Below are 22,802 nucleotides of genomic sequence, written 5' to 3' on the forward strand. Positions count from 1 at the left end.
TATGCCCTTACATAAAAGACTACCTGTACTTACTGTGCCTTTTCTAAGTTCATTTGGGTGTCATGATGGCTTCTGAAGATGTTTCCTGTAGGCACGAGATCACACAGCCTCTTAATGCAGAGACGTTACGTTAAAATTAACCCTATGGTCTTGTTTGAAAGGAACACCTCCCCTTTAAACAGAAATCTTAGTGACAGTTCTTCACTTCTTTGGTAGGTATTTCAAGATGGGTGCATGCCTGTCTGATGATAACCCACTCTGTACAGTAATGGGAACTTCTTGTGTATTCCTGAAGCATGAATAAAGTGCAAATCTTATAATAAATCCCCCAAGTATGATCAAATTGCAGTTACTACCAAGAATACTGAAGTGAGAATAAACTCCCATTTTGTTCCCCAGGATTGCTGGCTTGGAAGCTCTCCATGCCACAGAAACACTGACACTTCCACAGTATTTATTTAAAAACATTTATTTGATTTTTCTCTACAGTTAAAAAGATACCTGTTAATAAAATTCAGTAGATTACCAATAGAATATTGTCTTCAAAGCACAAGGCACAACAGTCTAGTGTTTCATGTGTTAGACTTGAGAGGCTGGACTTCATTTGTGTAAAACCTCCCAAAAGCAAAATTTTTTGTTTCACATTATTGACTGATTTAGAAGGCAGATTTTGACAGCCTATTTTTTTTCAACTGAAAAGTCAACTAGCAGAAGATGTGTTCTCTTGCTATTTTTATTCTCTCAAAGATGAGAAGACAGCACTCCTTTGCACTTTCTGTGTCTTCCATTGTTTTATTGGATTCTCCCAGATCGTTTCCAGTAATTTTTTGAAATAGGATTTTGTCCCAGAATTGTTGCTTTCTGCTATCTTTAAAAAAAGTCCAAAATCATTTAAGGGCTGGAGGGAAGCTGTGGGTGTGTTGAGCCTTTTGAGAAGAAAAAATTCTGCCTTATTAATAGTAAAACCTTGGGAAAAAAAATCATGGGAATCCGGGTACTTCCAAGAAGCTCTTCTCTGTCACATACTCCCTCCTCTCATGGTCAACTGGTTTTTTGCAGTGTAATATTCAACACTAGTATGTTTTCTTCTTTACTTTTTAAACTCATAGTGAGGAACACTGTCTCGATGCCGGGTTCTCCCATTAGCTACAGTGGCACGTACAAGACAAGACCCAATGCTGCTGTTCATGCCTTATAGGTGTAAGTAGGTATTCATTTTAAATTTTTAGGTTTTTTAAAAATGAGGCAGGAGTCAGGTCTGTAGTGCGAAATAATTACCTCTCTGTAACTTTGGTATTGAAAACTGTTCCATGTACCTGGGAGGAATGCATGGGAAGAGAAATGTTCAGTCTGCGAGCCCATGTGATTTATCTCCACTAATGTCGCCAGTCTCATCAGTTACACACTGCCCTTTCTTCCAACCTATTCTGATTTTACTTTGTATAAAATTTGCATTCACTCATAAATTTTGCATAGGTTCATGTTCTGTTTTTGACTCGGGGGTGGCACGTCTTGAGCTCTTGAAATGCTGAGTCGAGCAAATGATGTCCCAGGTGCTTCATTCGTTCTCCTCATGTCTGGCATTTAATTGCTGTGTTTATCAGCTGGTACTTACATGGATACAGCAGGTTTGTATCACTGCAAGTGGAACTGATGAGTCATTTTTGGTTGTGCCACCCAGGAGCCTGAAGAAAATTCCTGCTGTCTTTTGTCAACCACCTCTGCCCCAAAAATGGCTTTTCAACATCAGAGCTGCATTAATAAAATGTTTATTTAGCACCTTTCAGGTTGAAGGATCCAAAAGCACTTTACAAATAACTACACACATCATCACTGAAATGCATCCAAGCAGAAAATCAGCAGACAACTCACTGCATACATTTCAAAAAGAATGGACTGTGGCCAGCTGCTCGGCCAGAAAGCGAAGTAGAGGTTTGAATGACCTGTCACAAACAGGAATCAGATTTGGGGCTGGCTTTTAGGGTCTCATCTGAAAAACCAACACAGTAAAGCTGCATTCAAGCCAATTTAGCCACCTCAGGAAACTGAAGATTTGCATCAGCCCTGCCAGGATTAGAGTCTGTGGTGCCAGGGAGTCTGGCCTAATCCTAACCTGACATTTAGATGACTAAGCCATCCCCTCAAGGTAGAGGACATACCCAGTAAGTCCAAGTTGCAAGTATATAGTAACACAGTGCTGTTTTTTCATCCAGAATTCATCTGTTTATACATAAACATCCCACATGTACAGTCTCTGCCTCTTTGCAAGCACCAGGCATCAATTTACAGACCTGTAACTTTTCCAGCTTTGGGGGAAGGGGAAATGTGACCTTCTGAGCTTGAGTAGCTACAATAGTCTTTCCAGGGAAGTAGTACAAGGCACTTGGCACAGCTGAATAAAGCACCTGGAAGTTATCAGGAATGATCCTCATTCCCTGGGTGGACAGAGATTACCTGCACTCTTTCCAGCTGTAATGGTGACAGTTCATGAGAAGTACAGGCCAAATAAATTGTGAGCAATGTCTCCTTTTCCACAGAAGTACTCTCAAATGCTGGAAACATGTCATGAACATACACAGCCCAGTTCCTCCCATTTGCAATTTGACAGAAGAACTTGGGCATAAATGTGGCTTTGTTACTCTGAACTACATCTGGCTGTAACATGGATTACGTTTTTCACTTCAGCAAAGAAAAATTATAAGGCTATTTTTATACAATTTGAAAGCACTTAATACAAAGTTAACATTAATACACTGCATCATATGGCCTAGCTGTGGAGAAAATACTGAAATACTACCATAGGGCTGTTCAATACAAGTTTTTTTCTTTCAACTTTTTATCTTAATACTAGAAAATATATAAATCATTTACATGACTTTATGCAAAAGAAGGCACAGCCGGTTATAGTTTACACAAGCACAATGCATAATATGCAGAAAAAGGGATTAAAAAGAAGCTTCACATCCCTATTAGGTACATTGTTGCAATCCATTACGAAAAGTACTTCATCAACAACAGAAGTGTTCAACACTTGAGAGCTATGATATAAAAAAATTATAATTCATTTAATGCATAACAGATTTATATATACTTTTATATATAAACACTGTTGAAAAATGCTAACATAATAAAAGTAGATTATCCATGTAATGAAAAGTGCAAACCAAAGTAATAAAGGGTTTCACAATGTCCTTCTCGTGACACAGGAAAAACTAGCCCATAGGAATGAAGTGTTAAATCCACCAATACGTCCTTGGTGTGATGAGGCATCATCAGGATTTCTGAGCATTTGGAGGAAGCAGTACTGGTGAAGAGGCTCTGTCCAGACTGGGGAGTGGCACTGGTATGTGACCATTTAGCAGAGTTGGAAACTGTTAAGAGGCCAAAAGGTAAAAATCACTCTTTATCTCAAAACATTCAGCCCAAGAAGCACATGGATTTAGCATTTGCAAATGGCTCCAGATGGTTTCAAGAGTTGTGATGTCTGTACAGTAAGACATATATCAAATGCTTGCATCAGCCATTAGGAATGCAAAATAGAGGACAAAACCTGAATAATTTGTAAATGCACGAGGATATAAAAATCTGTTATTGGCCATTTTATATACAAAAGTTCACATAATACATTTATCATCACCCTGGGAAAGTGAACACTACAGAGCAGTCTTTGCCATCCATTCTGCTTCCAAAAATGTTCTTCAGTCTACATTCTATTAATTACAATACATCCTTTTTGTCTGTCTTTTATGCAGGAAAGAGTTTGGCAAAAGTGAAAGTTGAGATGTAGTTTTAGGGCAGAAAAAGTACAACTGGGGGTACAAAGCATGGGGAAAATTACTCTCAAGTAATTACAGTTTTTGCATTCACTCAGAAACTACAAATGAGCTATGCTGGGTCATTCAGCATGCAAAGCACATTGTATTGTCAGATTAACCTGCTGCTTCTGAAGTACTGTGCAAAACAACTTATTCAATACAGAAGCTGTATATTCCTAGTTCATGATGGTATCATGACAGCACCTTGCCTGCAGTGGTGGGTATTGACTAGTTCTTAACTTCTGACCTGAGAAAAAGTAAAGCAGGTAGGTGGAATAAACTTGCTGCAGCATGAGGCAGGAATTATCCCAGTGGTAGATACTGATCTGGCCTCGAGGCCCAGCTCCATGAGCTGTGCTGGGTTTCTGTTGGCTTGAGGGAGACAAGAGCTGAACAACTTTAAGCATCTGATGTATTTTTACCCCTTTATCAGATCAGTCCTTGGACAGACAACTGTGGTAACCACCCCCTCCACATGCATGTAATAACGTGCTCGTAACAAGTTTACTCTTCCATCAGATGGTAGTTGGTGATTCCTGTCTGCCCCACTCCGTGTAAGGCCGGGCCGAGCAGCGTGGTGCTCCTGGTGTGGCCCGGACTGGCTGATACCTCTGCTTTAACCACACCAAACCTCAGGAAATGCTTCCATCACTTCTGCCAAGATTCATTGAAACACTGAACCTGATTACAAGCTCTTCCCTGGGTATGCATGGAGTGTAGGCTGGCCTGTGCAGGCAGCCTGAGGAGAGCTCTGCCCTGGCGCCTACACTGGCTGACCCATCAGTTCTCAGTGGGCCTGACTGGGCCTCAGCTGTGGTTTTCATTTCCTATTTACTGTTAAAATAAGGCTTTGTGCTCTACAACTTGTCATCGTGGCCTAGGCTTGAATCAAACATAATTTATAAGGTCCTTTGGGTCTCTCAGAAGGGAAAGCTAGGGCCCCTCCTCACTTTCAGTTCCCCCAGGGAATGGCCAGCATGTGTCCATATGAGCTCATCCCAGGCCTTGGTGCAGGCACTTCTCAGATGAAATGTCTGGCTGTTTCTAACCACATGTGCAAAACTAAGGTCCAGTAGGGATTACTGAGTTTATCTGAAACACAAATAAGGAGCCCTGAGCTCCATGTGCAGCTGGAGGTGGAAAGACTTGACTATCTCAGTGCAGACAGTACCTGACCAACTACTTGAACTAAAGCCCAGCCCTGGATTTGGGCAGTCAGCCTCCCTGAAGGTTCACAGACTAGCACAGGGTCCCTGTCTAGCAGCAGCCTTCTCCTCTGTTAGTGCTGGCCATCCACAGCAGTTCATTCCAGGGGTATCCTTGCACTCTTCAGATGGCTGTTGGGCTCCTGTGCTTCTTGCCAATCAGCAGATCAAAATAATTTTTTCTGTGACTTAATGAATCAGCTGTTTTGCAGCAGCTACAGCTGGAGCTGCAAATACCATCCCCACCATCTTCTTCCTGAGCCTCAGGCAAATGCTGCAGCTGAGTGCTGTGGCCATCATGGCTTATTTAATAACTTTTGTATTTACCACATCTCTATAAAACTTTGAGAATTTTACTCTGCCTATACTCAGGAGAGAGTGGACACAGTGCTGCCTTTCTGCGATTACATATGGCGAGGTCATGCATGGAGGTATGTCCTTACTTGAGGACACATGGATAATTGGCAGGAGAACTGGAAATGGAGCCTTTAGGTTCAGAGTGCCTTGTCTTTCTGAGTGAGAAGTAGCTCATTAGGACAAAAGGATAAACCTACATCCACCTCACTGAGAGAGACCCAAACTGTCTTGGTTTTCCCAGAGTCTATGTTCCAGCCCTCTCCTGGCTGGTCACTGACTGGTCTGCACTCTCTTCCTGCAACTCTGAGAGCTCTGTTACCTGTTCTCTCCGGGGTCCAGCATTTATTTCTCTTTCCTTCACACAATATGTGTGTGCTTACTGCAGCAGACGCTGCCTTGTAGGTTCTGACTGTGCTGCCAAGGACTGGAAGAGGGTACAAGTAAGTAGGCCTCTCGTTAAAAGTGCCCAGTAATGCCCGTATTTTCTTGATCTGTTTGAAAAGCTTCAGGATGATGTGAGGAGATGTTCCCCCAATGTCTCTTCCATGTGTGCACATTTAGCAATGACAGCTGTGCATTAGGAAGACCTACCTGGAACAGAGTGCTTGGTCCCTGCAGCCTGGCAGGACTCAGAGGAGCAACAGGACTGAGGCTGCTCCAGAAGTGAATGCTAGACAGCAGTGGGCTGGGGGTCAGCAATAATCCACTGGGGGTCTGCAAGACAAAAAGCACCCCATCATGCACAGCTCAGAGTTACAGCTCCATGCAGCACTCACCACCCCTAAAGCCTTACACATCATCTACTGGCTCTGTTTCCCAGTGAATTCAGACATACAGCATGGTCAGCAGCAGCTGCCCATCCAGCCCTGCATCCTGGCCCCACAGTGGTCAGTACTGGATACTTGCACCTTTAATATTCTTTCATATGTAAATTGATTTAATTTCTATTTGCTTAACAAGATGCACAGTTACTGTTTATTTGAACCACACTCATGCATTGTAACATACAGAATAATACCATGAGTGCCCCAGTGCCTGCCACCATCACCTAGTCTCCTTCAGAATCAGTTTTTGCCTTTTGAAGGGCAGCAATTCCTTGACCTGACTGCAGCTTTTGAAGTGTTACTGCAATTGTGTGTGGAGCTGAAAGAATTACTGCTGGCCTTGGACGTTTAGTCCCCTGATGGCACCTCTTCATAATGGAAGAGGCTTCAAGAAGCATGCTTCAAGAATGCATGGGCTGAGCAGGGAGAGGCAGGTGTATGGGCTGAGTGCCCAGGGGGACACAGAGAGCACAGCTAGTTGTTTGAAAAGAACCAAAATGGCAAGAACTTAGAATCCAAGTCTTTTCCCAACTCAGAGGTGCCTCCTTCCAGTGCCATGATGCACAAGAATTGCTGGGATTGCCCTCAGCATTCTTAAAGCACAACTGGAGGGGAGGTAAGAGTTGGAACACATGCAAATCTTCATTTCAATGAAGAATTATGTGAATTATTCTGTATTCAGAGTAACTTTCATCATGCCAAAAAAGAACATGTGACAGTTTTGAAAAAAGTATATGGCATAATGAGTTAATCTCACCAGTAATCTTGATGCCAATTATCAAAATCAGTCCTATTTAGTAAAGCACTTAATGGAATTTGAGTACACACTTAGCAAGCAAACATGTGCTTTGCTGTGTAGAACAACTGCCTCGGTGCTCTGCTGAACTGGGCCATCCTTTTGTCCAGAGTTTAAAATATGTAAAGAGAAGATAGAAGATCGAGAGTATCTGCATCTCCCTGTAGTAACAGCAGGTCCTGTATTCTGGTGCTCCCCACTGGGCCAGAACTACAAATTCCCACGTAGGGCAGTCGCAGCCAGGGTCTCCCTTACCAGCTGCTGACTCCAGGGCCCATCACAGCCCGCTGCCTGCCAGCCCCTGCAGAGAGCAGGCTCACACAGGCACTGCCACAGCTCACGTGCATTTCGAGTACCACAGACTTCATTCGCCAAGCAGTGCCTGAGGCATCAGCTGCAGTGTTTGGGGCTCTGTGCAGACACACAGAACACAGACCTGCTGTGACATGCTTGCACTGCAGTTCACAACAAGGTCAAACAGTTTGGCACCAGCAGAAGAGATGGGAAAGACAAGGAGCAGCAAACATTAAAGTTATCCTGGTGATTCTGAAAGGCTGTTTAATACAAAGACTTTGCCTGCTCTTGAATGGTTTTGCTAAGGAATCTCAGAAGAAGTGAGGTTTGTGGAGAAATGTGGGAAAGGACCCTGCCACCTTCCTTGTGCTGAAGAAGGTGGATCAGAAACATGAAACCCCATGGAAGAAACCACAGTTATGTCCCAAGGAGTAATAAACCCATGGTATCACTGGGAAAGCAAAAGGTGTTGATGCAGTAAATCAGCAGGTCACAGGAGTACCAGTCAGGGCTGGGATATATCTGCATGACAACAAAAGGAGCAAAGAGTGGATGGAGGCCTGGCAGGAAGAAGACCTCAGTCTTGATCTCAGTAAGTGACAGCTCTTGTCAAAAAAAACCAAAAAAAACCAAAAAAAAAAAACCCCAAAACACTTGACAAGCAGGCACTTGTCAAAAGTCCTTTACAAAACACTCTCTTCCCAGGACCATGTTGTTTTCATGGAGAAAGAAATCAGCAGCACCAGTGAGAGCCCCTTTCCTGTGCTGCATTTCAAGCTGATGTTCCATTGGGAGGCGGCTACCGATGGAGATTTCTGAGGCTGACAACACACTGAATTAGGTCAGGATAAATACTCAGATCTACTTACAGAAGAGCCTACTAACCTTAAAACCAAAGATGTAATCAGCAAGACCCAACAACACTCAACTAAGGACACAGTACTGTGCCAGCTGTACTAAGAACTCCAGTGAGCAGCCTCCATTCTTTATTTTTCTTTAAGAAGCTGCAGGTATCCAGAAATGAAAGTGCAGTTCTTGAGGGGGTCTTTTGAAAATAATGAGGAAAATTTGGAGGCGTTTATTCCTATCTAGATACAGCCAGAGCAAGTCTTCAGAGAGACCTGAAACTGAGCTGCCCTCCGTTCATCTCTGCTAGCATGACTAACAACAGTGCTAAGCAAAAGCTCACATCCTTTGATGAGCAGAGCACTAACATCTGCAAGTTCCGCCAGAACCAAGAGCCAGCCAAAGCAAGCCTCCAAATCTGTTTAATATTTAGTGTAAAAAGAGCACAGGGCCTCCCAGGCTTGTTCTCAGTATTGCCATCAGCCAAGCATCAAAACCACCAGAGGAAACCTAAGTGTAAACAACACCACAGGACAGGCTATCCCTAAATTACATGCGGAAATTGATGTGTCACTTCATTTTCTGCCTGCATGCAGCTGTACATCTGGTCTTAGATGTGGAACCCATTGGGAAGTTCCTACTTTAAAAATGTCATTATAATCTAAGCACAGGAACAGTTTAAATAGAAATCATTCATTGCACAGGATTATGTTAAGCAATGATGCTCATGGCTCCTGACTTCCGTGACAATGTGTGTAAGCACAATCTTGTCACTTCTAGCTGTTAGATAACAGGAAGTGCTGTCACACATACATTTCTGTTCTGAAATTGATTGTGTGTATCATGTGGCCTTTCACAGCATTCCACCTGACAGTATTCCTCATGACCAGCAGGTACAGTGGAAAGCCATTTGAAATACCCTCTCAGGCAGCAGGACCTTCTCAGAACCTACATCACTCCTGCAGCAGACATTCTGTTCTGCACCTTCCCATGGCAGCAGGTGTTTCACACTGGGATCTGATAAATCAGAGACCATTTGAGATACGATGCATGTTCTTCCTTGGATAATGGGATGAACAGCAGATTTCCAGTCTAAATTATGGTTTTAGTTATTTTGCATTGTGATATTACAGTTATCTGAATACAGCTGTTATGTAATTTTCAGTTTATATTCACTAGGACAAGCGTTTAGGATGCAGGGTGCTTCTTATCCACACTAGAAAAAGGAGGCTAAAGGAGAGGATAAAAGCTATGTTGCTGTATAGCCAAAAGTTTAAATAATTAGACCCAGAAACTATCCTACACAGATGCCATATGCCTCTTCTGTGATAGGACAACCTGTAAAAAAGGTTTGTGATGGCTTTAAGTTGGGTAACACTCATCCCAGCCTTAGCTATCCTTCCTGCTAAAGGAGTGCCACAGTCCTCAACATAATTCCCTTCTACATCTTTCAGGGCAGTAAGTACACCAGTTTATAGATGAATGGGAAAGTTAAATATTCAAAGAAATAACTACAAAATGAGGAAACAAATCTCTGTTCATCCTGTGGTTTGGGGCAGCAGCAGATTAAAGTGGGTTTGAAACAACTCACACCGTTATTGTGTCTGGTTGGCATCTGATGTGATTTGCTCCCAACAAACAAAATACTGTGGTTATACCACAGTTAGAGGTTATACGTTTGTCAATGCATCTCAGTTTTGGTTTGCCACACTTCTGTTCTTCCTGTCAAACATAACTTCACTTAAAGGCTTTATGATGTCAAAAATGTCAAAAAATGACAGGTGTCAGCCCACAACTCCTCTTTCTTGGTGACACACTTTTGTATCTCAGTGGCTTACAGGTGTGCCTGAGCTGCACAAACTCGCTCTGCAGCCAGCTGAAAAGCTCAGAAGAGCAACTGCTGTGCTGGCTGAGAGCACTTGCCAACATTCATTTCTGCCAGGCCTTTGTGCCATGCAGGCACACAATGCTGCCTGCATCAAACACCTCCAACACCTTCCAACAGGGAAGAGGTGACAGGATTCTGGATACCATGTGTGTCCTAGACAGTCTGAGGTGGGTGGGAGCTTGTAATACACCTTTGTACGTATTTATTTACTGTCTGGTTTGCTACATTCAATGCTAGTATTTGCGTCAACTGCTATTTCAAGGCTGGGGATCTTGGGGGATATTCCACATTGGGATGATTTTACTCTTGGACTTTTTTTTGTCTAATTCTGAGGTGGTATTGTGAGCCAAAACTCACCAATGAACATACAGAGTCATATCTATATGATTTTCCTCTTCTGCTCCGAACTCCTAGGGTTTTTTTCACAGACTTGCTTGAAAATGAGAACTTGCTGTTGACATTACCACAAATATGTTATTAAAAAGAACAAAATAACCTTCTGGTTATTCACTAGGTCTGTGCTGAAGGGAAGCTCTGGCAAGTACTCTGTGGATCTGTACAACTTCGGAAATTGAAACTGACTTCAGAGCCTGTCTTAGGAATCACTTAATTTGCTCTGCATTCAAAAATTAACAAAAAGGTCACACTGTTTGAATGGATGCAAAATCTAGTAGAGAAATCCCACATGCTCAAGTTGTGACCTACAAAACCCCTGTGGTTTTCTTTTTTGCTTTTTCCTGCTTGTTTTGTAGATCTGGAGGCTGGTTTGAACTGATAAACAATTCATTAATGGCTGCCCATCTCCTTATCCTTCCAGGCAGTCTGCGAACAGCTACGGCTTTTCCCACACTCAATTAGGAACAAACCCCAGGAGAAACCTACTTTCCACCCCTTGTTCAGAGCACTGCTGTGTTTCCCTCTTTCCCATGTGTTGGGGTTTTGTTCCCATCAGGTGGTGACAGACCCACAGATCTAACACTCTTGGCCACAAGGAGGGAATACCTGGAGACAGGCAGGTCTTACCTGTGCAGTGAAGAAAGCTGGAGTCAGGGATCCCGAAGGAAGCGCAGGGCTGTTGAGGGCGATGGAACCAATGTCAGTGCTGGAGAGAATCATAGGTGGGGCAGAGATTTCCAAGCCTTTGGGTTTTTTAGCCTTTGGGGGAAGAGATGGGGATTTGGCCTTGGAGCCTGAGGAGAGGTTCAGAGGCTCAAGGGAATCTGAGTCGTGGCAACTGGACTCAAGGAAGAAGCTCCTGTGTTCTGTAGGGAGGGGTGAGGTGGGAGACAGAGATGGTGACCTGGAGGAGGATGATGATGGAGATGAAATGCTGGCACTGTTGGGTAGCATTAAGGAAGATATTTTAGCTGATACTGAAGAGTTGAGGAAAGCAGAGGCAGCTGCTGTTTCAGAAGTAGAAGGCAACGACACCATGGGCCTTGTAACTTGTTTGTCTGTTTTGTTTGTCACAAATCTGATAACAGTCCGGACTTCTTCAACTGGTGTGTTTCCTTCTGACTTCTCCTCCAGTTTTTCTGTTTTGATTGTCTTGTAAGGGTCTGGCTGGTTCTGTAGAGAGTTGATAGTGAAAGAGGAGTACAGGCCAGAGTGGATATATTCATTACGGCTTGTGCTTTTCAGTGCTGACAAGCTGTGCTTGTGCTGATCCCTGCTCTCCGAAGGCATCTTACAGTCGCTGTCCTGCAGCAAAAGGCTCTCTCTGCTGATTTCCACAGCATGTGGATCCATTTTTAAAATCTCAGGAAAGGAGACAAACTTGTATACAAATTTTTGTCCGATTACTTTCTTTATGATGTTCTGCAAATACAAAGAAGGTGCTAGAAAGATCAGCATTTCAGAGGCAACCAGTACTGTAAACACAAGGGCAGGAGGCAGTGCTCCCTTGTCAAGCTAAGCGGGTCATTTTGCAGGGCTCCAAATGCTGATCACCCTTGACTTACTCCAGTACCTCTTTCTGCTCAGCCAGGGAGTCCACTCCCAGTTCCTCATGGTTTCCAACAAAATCACCATCATTAGGTGACAAAGACCTACTGGTGGCCTGTTTTACTTCTGCTTCCTCTGAAGCATCTTGGGAATATGTTCTTTCCAGTAAAAGCAATTCTGCTGCCTTTGTGGGTTCAAGCCATGCCACCACTTGCATTCTGCAATAAAGGCAAACTCTTTCATTTATGCCTCCTAAAACTGACACCAACTGCCCTGAGGATGAAGTACTCTCAGAATGTCTCCAAGGGACAAAACTACCTCAGCCTCCTGGCCCCAGTTATTTACCCTCTGTTCCTTACCACATAAGGAAAGGATTGAGCTAAACTGACAGTGACTGTCTTTCTGTCAATGATCACAAACTTATGTCTGCAAAAATGCAACCCCTTGCATGTGCTGGAAAAGTACTTATGTCCTGTGGTATCCCCTGCACTACCTCCAGGCCTGCATTAGGCTCTGGATGCTCACTGGTACAGGCAGAAGGTTTTCAGCAGTCTAAGCTGACTATGGAAATTAATTACTGAAAAAATCCCAAACCTTTTAAAGGTTTGTAGAGCCATGTATTTTTTTCTTAAAGTGTCCCCTTTGTGGAAAGAACTGATTCCTTTTGAGACTTTTTATGAGCATCCTTTTTCTAGTCCTAGCTCTCCTCCTGCAAACCCAGGCTGGCTGCCTGCTCTAACACAAAGCCCGACATCCCCAAGGATATGTGAGCATATCCTTGTGTGCCACAAAGGCACTTTATGGCACAGGCCTGGCCTAGGGACTGGAATATTTACCACCCTAAGCCAAGATTTCCATGCTAATTTCTCCTTGACGCCCCTGGTGGAGAGTTTAAATTGCCTCTGAAAAACCCTTTCCAAGAGGCTTCCCTTTAGTCCAGCACATCTGCTGCACCTCCAGCTGCTATTCTGCAGACATCTGCTTTGCTGTACATATGGGAATGTAAATATTTACAAATTTCCTAAAAATCTAATTGGTTTTTCGTTCTACCACAGCTTCTGACACCAACAGTGGAAACATTTGTTAAACTAAATGAAAATTTTAAAAAAATTAAGGAAAAGAAACATCATCTCTCTCTATGTATGGACAATATGTAGGGCTGGGTGCTTGTAGTGCCTGCACTACACCTTGTTCAGTCACAAAAGCAAGGATTCTTTTGTGAAAGAATCTGCACTTGAGTATCAGAACCTCTTCTGTCTTTCAGCTGAGCTACTGCACTCTGTAATTCATCTGTTTGAATGTCCTGGCATTTCATTCAGGCACCTTCTTGAATACAAAACTAACCCTACAAAGAACCCTGGGATGCAGCTTTGCATCACAGGTCAGGAGCTGTGTCACAAATAGAAGATGTTGTTTCCCAAATTGATAATGGGGATCTGTAGCAAAGAGAAGAATTAAATTCAGCAAGCTCAGACTAAAGGCACAAAAAAGCTGCCCTCTTCCATGCTGAACTGTACACACATCTACTCACCTAGCAGATGCTGCAGTGTCTTTTTTTGCCCTCCGAAGGTTCAGGACAAATAGTTAGCCCACAGAATCTCAATCTGCATGATCTTTAATTCCCATGGCTTTGGGCTTGGCCTAGATTTTTTTTCACTGTTAATTAGATGCAACATTGGATGAATGCACTTCTTCTGCACTCTCAGTATTGCATTCTTTTTCCAAAAAGCAAAACCTCCAAACTACTCACAAATGAAAAAAACCATCCCAACCAGATTTTTGTTTTCTTTCTTTAATATATATATATACTAATTTAAAATAATGCCTCCCCTCTGCTCCTGGCAGCTTTGAGTTATTGTAACATCAAGCACTAGCAACTGAGATCCTCCTTGGAAAATGTGACTCTCAGCAGAACAAGATTAACTGTATTTAAGGGTTACACTTTAACACTGATGCAGGCTTGAAATGGGGGAACATTGCTATAAAAAGCAACTGAACAGGCTGGTGAGTTTATACTTCCTTTGTTATTATTAAATATAGTTATATTTTAAGAACATTGCAGTGCTGCTCCTCCGACTCTGCCAGCCTGCAGCAAAGGCCCACTTAGCAATGGCTGGAGATGAAAAGATTCAAGTGCAGATCCCTCAAGCACTTTTCAGGTTTCTCTTAAATGTGTAGCCTGAGGAAATCTCCACCAGCATGCAAGAGAAAATAAGGACACAAATTAATTAAGTGCCTTGGAAAGGCACCGACTTTTCTATATTTTTGACAAATAATTGAAGGTAAAAAGCAGCGTATTTTTACCATCACATCAGTGATCTGTCAGAATCATTCTGAGCTATGATGGCTCAAACAGAAGACAGTGACGGGCACCACAACAAGCAGTTTGAAAGGGCAAAGAATGCATCTGCAGGAAGACTAGACCACTTGCTTGGTAGCAGGACAGTAAGTGTATGTGAACATTTAGCCCTATTTTATTGCTGTTGTTTGAATTTCCTAGGTAAATTCCCTCACGAACAGGCTTGCAATGAGTGCTAGTGGCTGCTGGCCAGGGCTGCAAGGAGCCAACAAAGGACTGCTGGGTCCATGCAGCTGCTGCAGAGAAGAAATGAGCAACTAGGACAAGAGCAGGGGCTCCAGTCCAACAGCTTAAAAAAAAAAAAAAAAAATCTTATCAATAGACAGCACTCTGGCACTGGGAGAGAGGGCAGGCAGTAGGGAATGCCCCTCTTCTGTTGGCTTCTTGACTCACTTGAACACTTTACACTTTCCCTCCTCTGCCCCCAGTGTACAAAACAGTGACTACAGCAAACGCGACCACTCCACCCTGTTGAGAAGTGCTTAGAAAGCTGCTGATACGAGCTGGGCAGAGCACTGCCTGCTGCCTGCTCCAGCACATCAGCCATGTTAGGGAGCTCAGGCTTATTCATACCCCAGCACTTCAGGAACTCGCTTTATGAACCCTCCAAAACCAGCCTCACCCGAGAGCTCCGAATCACCAGCTGCAGGGATGGGTCTCCTCTGCCCCTGTCCTTCTCCACAGAGCAGCTGGCTGAGCTGGATGCCAAAGGCTCGGTGGACTGGTTCCCCTGCAGCTTAAACTAGACTATATTACAGCAGGGTTGTGTCAACTATGCATATGCGCTACTGAAATCTATCATGTGTTTGTGTTTTATTTTCATCAGCTCTGACTCCTACTCCTTGTTTGAGCCATTTAGAGCAAATGTGTAACTACACTACCAGCATGACTGAAGGACTTTAGTGGCTTGGCCCAAACCTGTTAGTTAGCAAGTTTGCTGGCTGCAGGAGCCACTTGGGAGACTGAGCTGAGAAAAGGGATCCACTTCCTAGTTGAACTTCAAACTAATGAGGGACCTCAGGAGCAGGAAGACCATTTTCCCCTCCTCCCAGGAAGTGACCTATAATTAGGATGCCTGAGATCACAAAATTTATGACAGAGCAGGATGAACTTGTCTGTAGGTACTAAGCATCCCTGGTCAGGAAAGAAGAAAGATCAGAGCTGTAGCTGCTGCTCTTAAGTCCCACTTGGACGTGTTGGAAGTTCCCTGGCTTCAAGAGTCCTGAGGGGTGCAACACGTGTTAAAACACAGGCTATGAATTCCTCACAGAACTGTACCCAGGCTGCTTCCAGCTATTGGGACCCCTACCCAGACAGAGGGCTGCTCACACTCCAGTGTCTGAAGTACATATGCTGGCAGGAGGTACCCGTGGCAGGATAGTTTGCTCTGAAAAATGGGGGTGTGTCCACATCAGCATGTGCAGGCAGGCAGATTCTGCTAACATCACAGATTATGGAGGTATGCTTATTATACTGGGTGTGTAGAAGCCAGATTTTGTAAAATTTTTGATGCAGGCACAGGTGCTACTACACTGTGCACCTGTACTGACCCTTGGAAGACCAAGGTTCTCATTTAGTTGGATTTCAGTCTTTCCTCACTCACCTCCACTCATCTGGAAGACAAAGGCTATTTCTCTGGCTGGCACCTATGACCAGGTTCTCTGCTCTCTCTACTGCAGTTCACTGGACATCCCTTTCCTCTCACATCAAACATGAAATATTTTATGTCTCTTTTTGGGGCAGGTGTTCTTGGTTTTTCTCCTCTACCCATCACCTCTTACTGAGTATCAAATTCTTTACTCCCATCTTTCCATACGGATATCACTATATAACCATTTATGCCAGATCAGCCAAGCTCTTTCTTGACTTCCACAAATCACTTTTGGATGAAGCTCCTCCCAGTTTTCTATAAAGGTACTTTCTAATGCTCCTTAAAGTATTTCCTTGTAACACCTCTTACCTGCACCACTACAAAATGTCTGGTTGGTAGTCCAGCACAATCGCACTGCTATTGTTTCATTGTAGGATTCTATTTCCCCTGAGGTATCTTAAGAGAAGACTTTGCCAAAAGCAAAATAATAGTTTGCATTATCACTTTATGCCCTGAAGGTCTGTAAGCACCCAAGCAAAGGACCCTTGCCCAAAACAATTCTTCCACGCTGCCACCTACACTTGGACATTAAAAGCAGGAACCAGTAACCAGGTTAACAGGTTTGACCTGTTATGGGAGGGGAGTGAATGCGCTGGAACCTCTGAATCCTGAGACCACCTGAGAAGCCCTGTCCCCCACACTGCAATAAGCACAAAGCAGCCCATATTATTTTAGTACCACTGCCAAGCCATCTAAACAAGTGGGCAGCCATTAACTGAACCTAAAACTGAAACAGACTGAATAGCACTCACTGAGTAAAGCCTGGGCTCACATACTGTTCAGAGAGGATGCAAAAATACTGAATAGCTGCTCATTACAACAGAATGTGACTGTGTAATTAAAGATGCAGCATAACTCATGCAAACATTAGGGTTATCCAGGGAACTTTGACTCTTGTATTTCCTAACTTCTGAGGACTTGACTTCCACAATTGCTACATCCTATTAATGTCAGGATCTGCATGTAATTTCCTGGATTCACTCTCCTTTCCTCAAAAATAAAAACCCTCATGGGAAAACTCACTAGCTTCTCTCTTGTGGTGTCATCTTGAAATATTCACAGGGTCTTTAAGTAGTCTTGAAACCCCTGGTGACTTCCAAAAGATATGTTCCATTACAGCTACCAGAAAAACAAAATAACTGGGCAACTTGAGAAAAAAAAAGAAACTTATTAACCCTACTTTTAAAGGTATTTTACTTCAAGCTGAAGTGCTCTGTGTGGGAATAGTGCCAAAGCATTTCCTTGCCTGAAATCATTACAAGAGATTTCGGACCGGCAGAAGTGTGTGACAGGATGGACACAAGCTGTAGGTAGAGTGCAGGATGCCTTTCCTCAGTGCTATCTGTGCTGCTGCTCTGTTGAGGCAATAGGGGAAATGCATTAAATAAAAATAAGGGGGGGGGAGGGGGAGGAATTTGGGGAACAAATGAAACAGGAAATGGGGTCTTCAGATTATCTACAAACCTTTAGCATCTATAATCATGGTAGCAAATTACAATCAAGACATGCCATACTCTACATTTCCTAGGGTGCTTTTTATGTGAATTTAACATAAATCTAGCCATCAGCCTCAGCAGCACGTCATGCTTGCTTTCAAAGCCAGGCTAAGGAACTTGTCCTAATTGTGTTATTTTTCTCCAGTACTGGAATTAATTTACTTTTAAGTTCAGATGAATCAGATGATGAATTTTAACAAGTTAGTGTTTCCCCCAAGCAAAAGGCAGAGCTCATAAACCCCCATTTATCCAGCGATCAGGTTTTATTTCTCCATGGTGAATAATTTCAAAGATAGACCATGAAACATTAGTTCAGTGTCAGCTGTATGCAGTAAGAGCAGAGGCCAGTCCAAGAAAGGAAGGTCTAGCCCATGTGCTACCATAATTTCTAAAAAATCACTGACCCCTGTCTCAAACTCATATGCTGCCAGATCACTTAGGTTATAGGTAGAGAAATTCCTGTCAATAATTCCACAATGCAAATGAAGTCTTGTCCAGAGTTCTGCCTCATCTTTCCTGCTGCCACTCCCCCATCTGCAGCTCAGTGTTTGTCCCATTTGTTCAGTGTACATCCCATTTGCCCCAACACCCGCAGCTGCCAACACACCCATCACTGCACACAAGTAGGGAGAGGACAAGGATCTTAGAAGGCTCATTAAGGCTACCTCAGCTCTTTCACCTCCCCAGTCCTTCCCCCTTTGTTCTCTAGGAGGGAAGGAAGAGTGTTAAGGGGAGCCTTTCCTCCCGTTCTTGACTTCTTCCTTTCTGTGCTATGCAGTATAGACTGAACTGAAGGCAGAGAAAGCATTTAGGTCTGAACCCACTGCCAGTCTACAAGGATTCACCATCTGCTATCTTATGCCATTATCTCTCACACTTTAAAACCTGCAGCAGGTTGCTCTGTCCCTTTGCACTCTCCCAATAATCCACGTTTCTCCACTGTCTGGGAACCTACAGGACACAAAACACTATACTCACAGAGTGAGAAGCTCCCACTCTTTTCTTCTAAAGGAGTTACTCTTTCAATTTAAATAGGAATAGCCACAGGTCTGAGTGGGGGTGCAAACCCTGATTGCAATACACGGTGAAGAAAGAACTTGCTCTTCTTTCCATCTAGGAGCTCCAACTTCCATTGGACTGCAGAACGCCTGAAAAAATGGCCAAAATCTTTGTGCCACACTTAGGTAAAACTGTCAGACAGAAGACCATCTCTACAAACAGCAAGCAGCCACCTCAGCCACAGCCCTGGTGAAGAAATTGTACAGCTAGTCTGGCAGATGATACTTGAGACACAACAAATGACAAAGGGGTGTGTGTGTACTGAAGCAGGGGAACTGAAAACAGAACTGGGGTTAAAAAAAAAGGTTAAGGGATAAAAGAGAGTCTGAGGTAAGGAGCCATTATATTCCATTACATCAAAGAGATCAGGGAGATCTCAAAGCACAAGTGCTACAAACATCTTGTTCCTTGTTTTTAAGCAATGTCTGTTCTGTCACTAACTACATATTTGGGCTCTGCCTGGCTGTGCTGCTCATGCACCAGCAGGCACTCTGTCTCCATTGATCCCAGTCAAGTTTATAACCAGAGGGGTTGGAGTCATATAATGAAGCAAGCTTCCCCATGCTGAGCAGAAGCCTTTTTATCACTTAGTGAAGGGGATTCATCACACCAACTGCTCGGAACAGCCACTGCACTGTCCTCGCCAAATCCTTTTGTGCCTTCTCAGTCAGGCCACCTTGGAAACATGTGAAGTGGGAAAATCTGACTTCTAGTGGACAAAACACTTAACAGCTCTAAATCTGAAACTAAAAAATTCTTTCAGGAGAAGGAGTCCTTGTGAGTCATGAAAAGTCTGATCATCAAATTGTTCATTGTTAATTTGCAGTGAATGTGTTTTTTGATCGTGGTGTTAGATTGACGGCATAGAACTCAGCCCCACTGTGCCCTGCAAGAATTACTGCACTACAAATAATACATGACAACAGTACTTTAAGGTCAGTCCAGAAAAAAGATCTACTCTCTTCTGCCTTGTGCAGGCAGCAAACATGCCCTAACTGCTGAATACTGGCATTACTCACTGTATAATCCCATCTCACCCCCTTTTCTGAAAATCAAGATGAGAACAGGGTACTAAGCATGGCTATGAAGTTTTCCTTTTTAATACATAAAATATGTAACAGTCTTTGTTATTAATATTTAATCTTAAAGAATATAGGAAATAGTAAAACCTAATAACTTGGAATTTAGATAGTTTATTGAAAAATATCAATTTAAAGAGAGCTAATCCTGAAAAGATTTAATATCGATTAGTAAAAACAATATAATATTCATCCAAAAAAGGGTGCAGAAACAATTTGGAAACTCCTTGAATTTACTGGAGTCTAAAATTGAGAAATGTGAATATGCAAGATTTGTGTTCTACAATATTTGTGTATTTGTGTTCTACGATCTTTTCCTTCTAGTATCTTGACTAGTTAGAGGAACTTTTGAATAGCTTACACACAGAGGAGAAATATTAACTGGTATCATTTCTATTTTATTAGTCTGCATGAGAATAACAAAATTTACCTTGTCATAATAGTATCTGAGCGCTCGGCTCAGCTTGTCATAATTCATATTAGTTTTGTTTTTTCTGAGTCCCCACAGCTTAGCCACTTCTTCTGCCTTGAGTAGCTTGAATTCGCCATCATTAGACGTCCAGCAAATGAGGTGCTCGTGTTTCTGGTCTAGCAGCAACTGCAAAAGGAACTGCCACAGTGTGATTGCACTCTCCATACCTACAAGGGACAAAGGAGAGCAACAGTGTGAAAAACATTTGGGAGCAGGTGTTCCACCCAACACTCATTTCAGTAATAAGCTCTGTGCAAGAGTCATCCTACGTAATTGAGAAAAGGAAGCTACCACACCATTTACAACCAAACAAGCACAAGACCTACAGGTCTTCCACTGCTTTTTCAGTATTTTTCCCACTGCTGTTTTCTGAAGGACACACAAAATGGAGGAAGTATTTAGAAAAGCACTGCCCACATAGTTCACATTGTACGAGGTCACCACCAGTTGGTGTCTTCCATTCAGTGTAAGCAATCACTCTTCAAAGGAACACATAAGGGCGGGGAAAGGACTTATATAACTATCCACTGAAATGATATTAAAATCCTGCTGTTTACTGCTGTTTTTCCCAGGAGGATTATACTGGACTTGTTTGGATATGTCACTGTGAAAAAGGGGGGGGACGAGGGAAGACCAGAGCAATTGCCTTTGATTAGAGGACCAGAAGCCACATCCCTTCCCCCTCCCACCACCATACAGCCTTTGCCTATTTTGTTTTTTCCAGGACCTGAAATTACTCTTGCTGTTTCTGCCTGTCAATTCAAATAGTTCAAAAGATATTCTTTATTTTTTAGAAAAGCTGGAAGTTCAGTACACTTAAGCACAGTAAAGTAAGTGATGTTTACCCTGAACTCTCTTTTCTTTCATTATCATACGTACTACTGAGAATTAGGAATATTTTTAACAGTGCCTGAGTCTCACATCTGAGGTTGTTTGAATTTTTTTTCTCTGCTAAAGGTTGTTTGAATATCTTTTTCCTCTGCTAACTGCCTGTGCTACTGAGCCCTCCCTAGAACAAACCATTTGTTCAGGCACTGCAATAAAAGGATAAACTAAAGGCTGGCTATATTCTAACTCAGCACAGGTATATACACAACTTAAAAATTGGGAGCATTATCACTGCTAAAAACTTATCATTTTCATGAAGATGCAGCTAAAGTTGACCTTTTAAACTACAGAATCAGAAAATGAAATTTTCACCACTTTCAAAAACATTCCAGCCTTACCATGTTAACACTGGATCAAATTATTTTTTTCTTGGCCTCTTCTGATTCTTAACTTGGGTATGTTATGTCACACGGATTTATTGCTGGTATTGATTAATTGACTATGGTGCTAATGGGGCTAATTATTACCTGACTTACCTCTCTGCATGAAACAATGGATATTTTTGTCTTTATCTAGACAAGCTCACGATTTTTAGCGCCCTTGTTCATTTTGTTTCCCAATATATTGTTGTTTGTGCCCAAGCAGATGACACGGAGAGAAAGCCAGGCTTGTTGCCTGACGCTTCCCTGGATGTGCGTACCACAAGAGGGCACAAGACTTCCAGCTATCCACGGCAGGGAACGAACGGAACAGCAGAAGGCTGCGGGAACAGCTGCCTCTTCAGGTCTGCCCCAGCATGAAGGAAATCACCGTGCATAAGGTTCACGAGTATAAAGAAAAATAAATTGCACGAGCTTCACTAGTGTAAAGCAACTTAATGCTACTAGAGAACACTGTCAACAGTTTTACGGAAAAACAGGATTTGGAACTATGTTTTGGTCCAAATAATTTCTAAGTACGCTGGCCAAACAAGGGTCGGCAGAATTAATGATGGTTCTACTATCTCTTCAAAATCTTAATTTCTCTAATTAACTGAGAGTCCCGTCTGAATGACAAAGACAAAACCACTGACGCCCAGCTGAGTGATACCGTAACAACGAAGCGCTTTCAAAGGTCATTTGAGGCTCCTAGGATTGTTAGGGATCCTGGAAACAGAACTGCCCATATGGATGGTTGAGCACTTTCAAAGGTTTGCATTTACTTCATTGCATTTTGATACAAATCCTTTCCCACACAGCATAAGGCAAGAAAAAAAATTCATAGCTAGAATTAAATATACCTGACAGTTACTCACTTTACAGCCTTTAAAAGTTCCTGTAAACTACACCCTCTGTGCAGGTATTAGCATCTTTAACAGATTATTTATCTATAACTTCATAGATAATAAAGTGTCCCTATTAATCTGGTATAATAAATATACAGATACACCACATATATATATATATATACACTTTCTAATACTTGTAAGTTTTGCAATTTACTTTGCTAAAAAGGCGTATTTATATACAATCATATTCCTCTTAAATAATCCTATTTTCTGTATATCACATATTTTGCAGCCATACCCTGCATAATTTCAACTTGCATCATACAACTCTTCCTAACAAGAAATCACAAACAGAACTTTAGTTGCTCTGGAAAATTTTAAGTAACTTGTAAATACCTTGCTTCAAAATTGTACTAAAATGTGTCCCATGCTACAAAGACCTGTAAGGAGAACTTCAGCTGAGGAAAGTAAAGATGGATGAGAATTGTAGAAGTACCAATACAAACTTCACCACCATTATCATCACCCAAAACAGTGTAATACCTCAGAGACACAATTCTCTCATCCAGATCTTAAACTACAAGATCAGCAATTGTGACTCTTCAGAGAGGTTAGGTGGAAC

The 22,802-nt window shown here is 42.6% G+C and overlaps 1 protein-coding gene across 2 annotated transcripts in view; it reads right to left on the bottom strand.

Moving 5' to 3' along the window:
* Window positions 1-453: 453 nt before the first annotated feature.
* The window catches only part of ELK3 (ETS transcription factor ELK3), a 37,098-nt gene continuing 14,749 nt past the window's right edge, over window positions 454-22,802 (bottom strand). Inside the window, exons 2-5 of one of the 2 annotated variants that reach the window (XM_082279654.1) lie at window positions 20,044-20,252; window positions 11,049-11,843; window positions 5,969-6,091; window positions 454-3,371 (exon numbers count right to left, since the gene is read on the bottom strand). In XM_082279654.1, coding sequence (XP_082135780.1) covers window positions 3,273-3,371; window positions 5,969-6,091; window positions 11,049-11,843; window positions 20,044-20,250 — 1,224 coding nt within the window. In that variant the 5' untranslated portion in view covers window positions 20,251-20,252 and the 3' untranslated portion in view covers window positions 454-3,272. Of the gene's footprint in view, window positions 3,372-5,968; window positions 6,092-11,048; window positions 11,844-13,500; window positions 13,551-20,043; window positions 20,253-22,802 lie in introns of those variants that run through there. The other variant, XM_082279655.1, reaches the window with a different exon arrangement.

Source organism: Coloeus monedula (assembly GCF_965178545.1).
Source record: "Coloeus monedula genome assembly, chromosome: 4".
In the NCBI taxonomy this organism is placed as follows: Eukaryota; Metazoa; Chordata; class Aves; order Passeriformes; family Corvidae; genus Coloeus; species Coloeus monedula.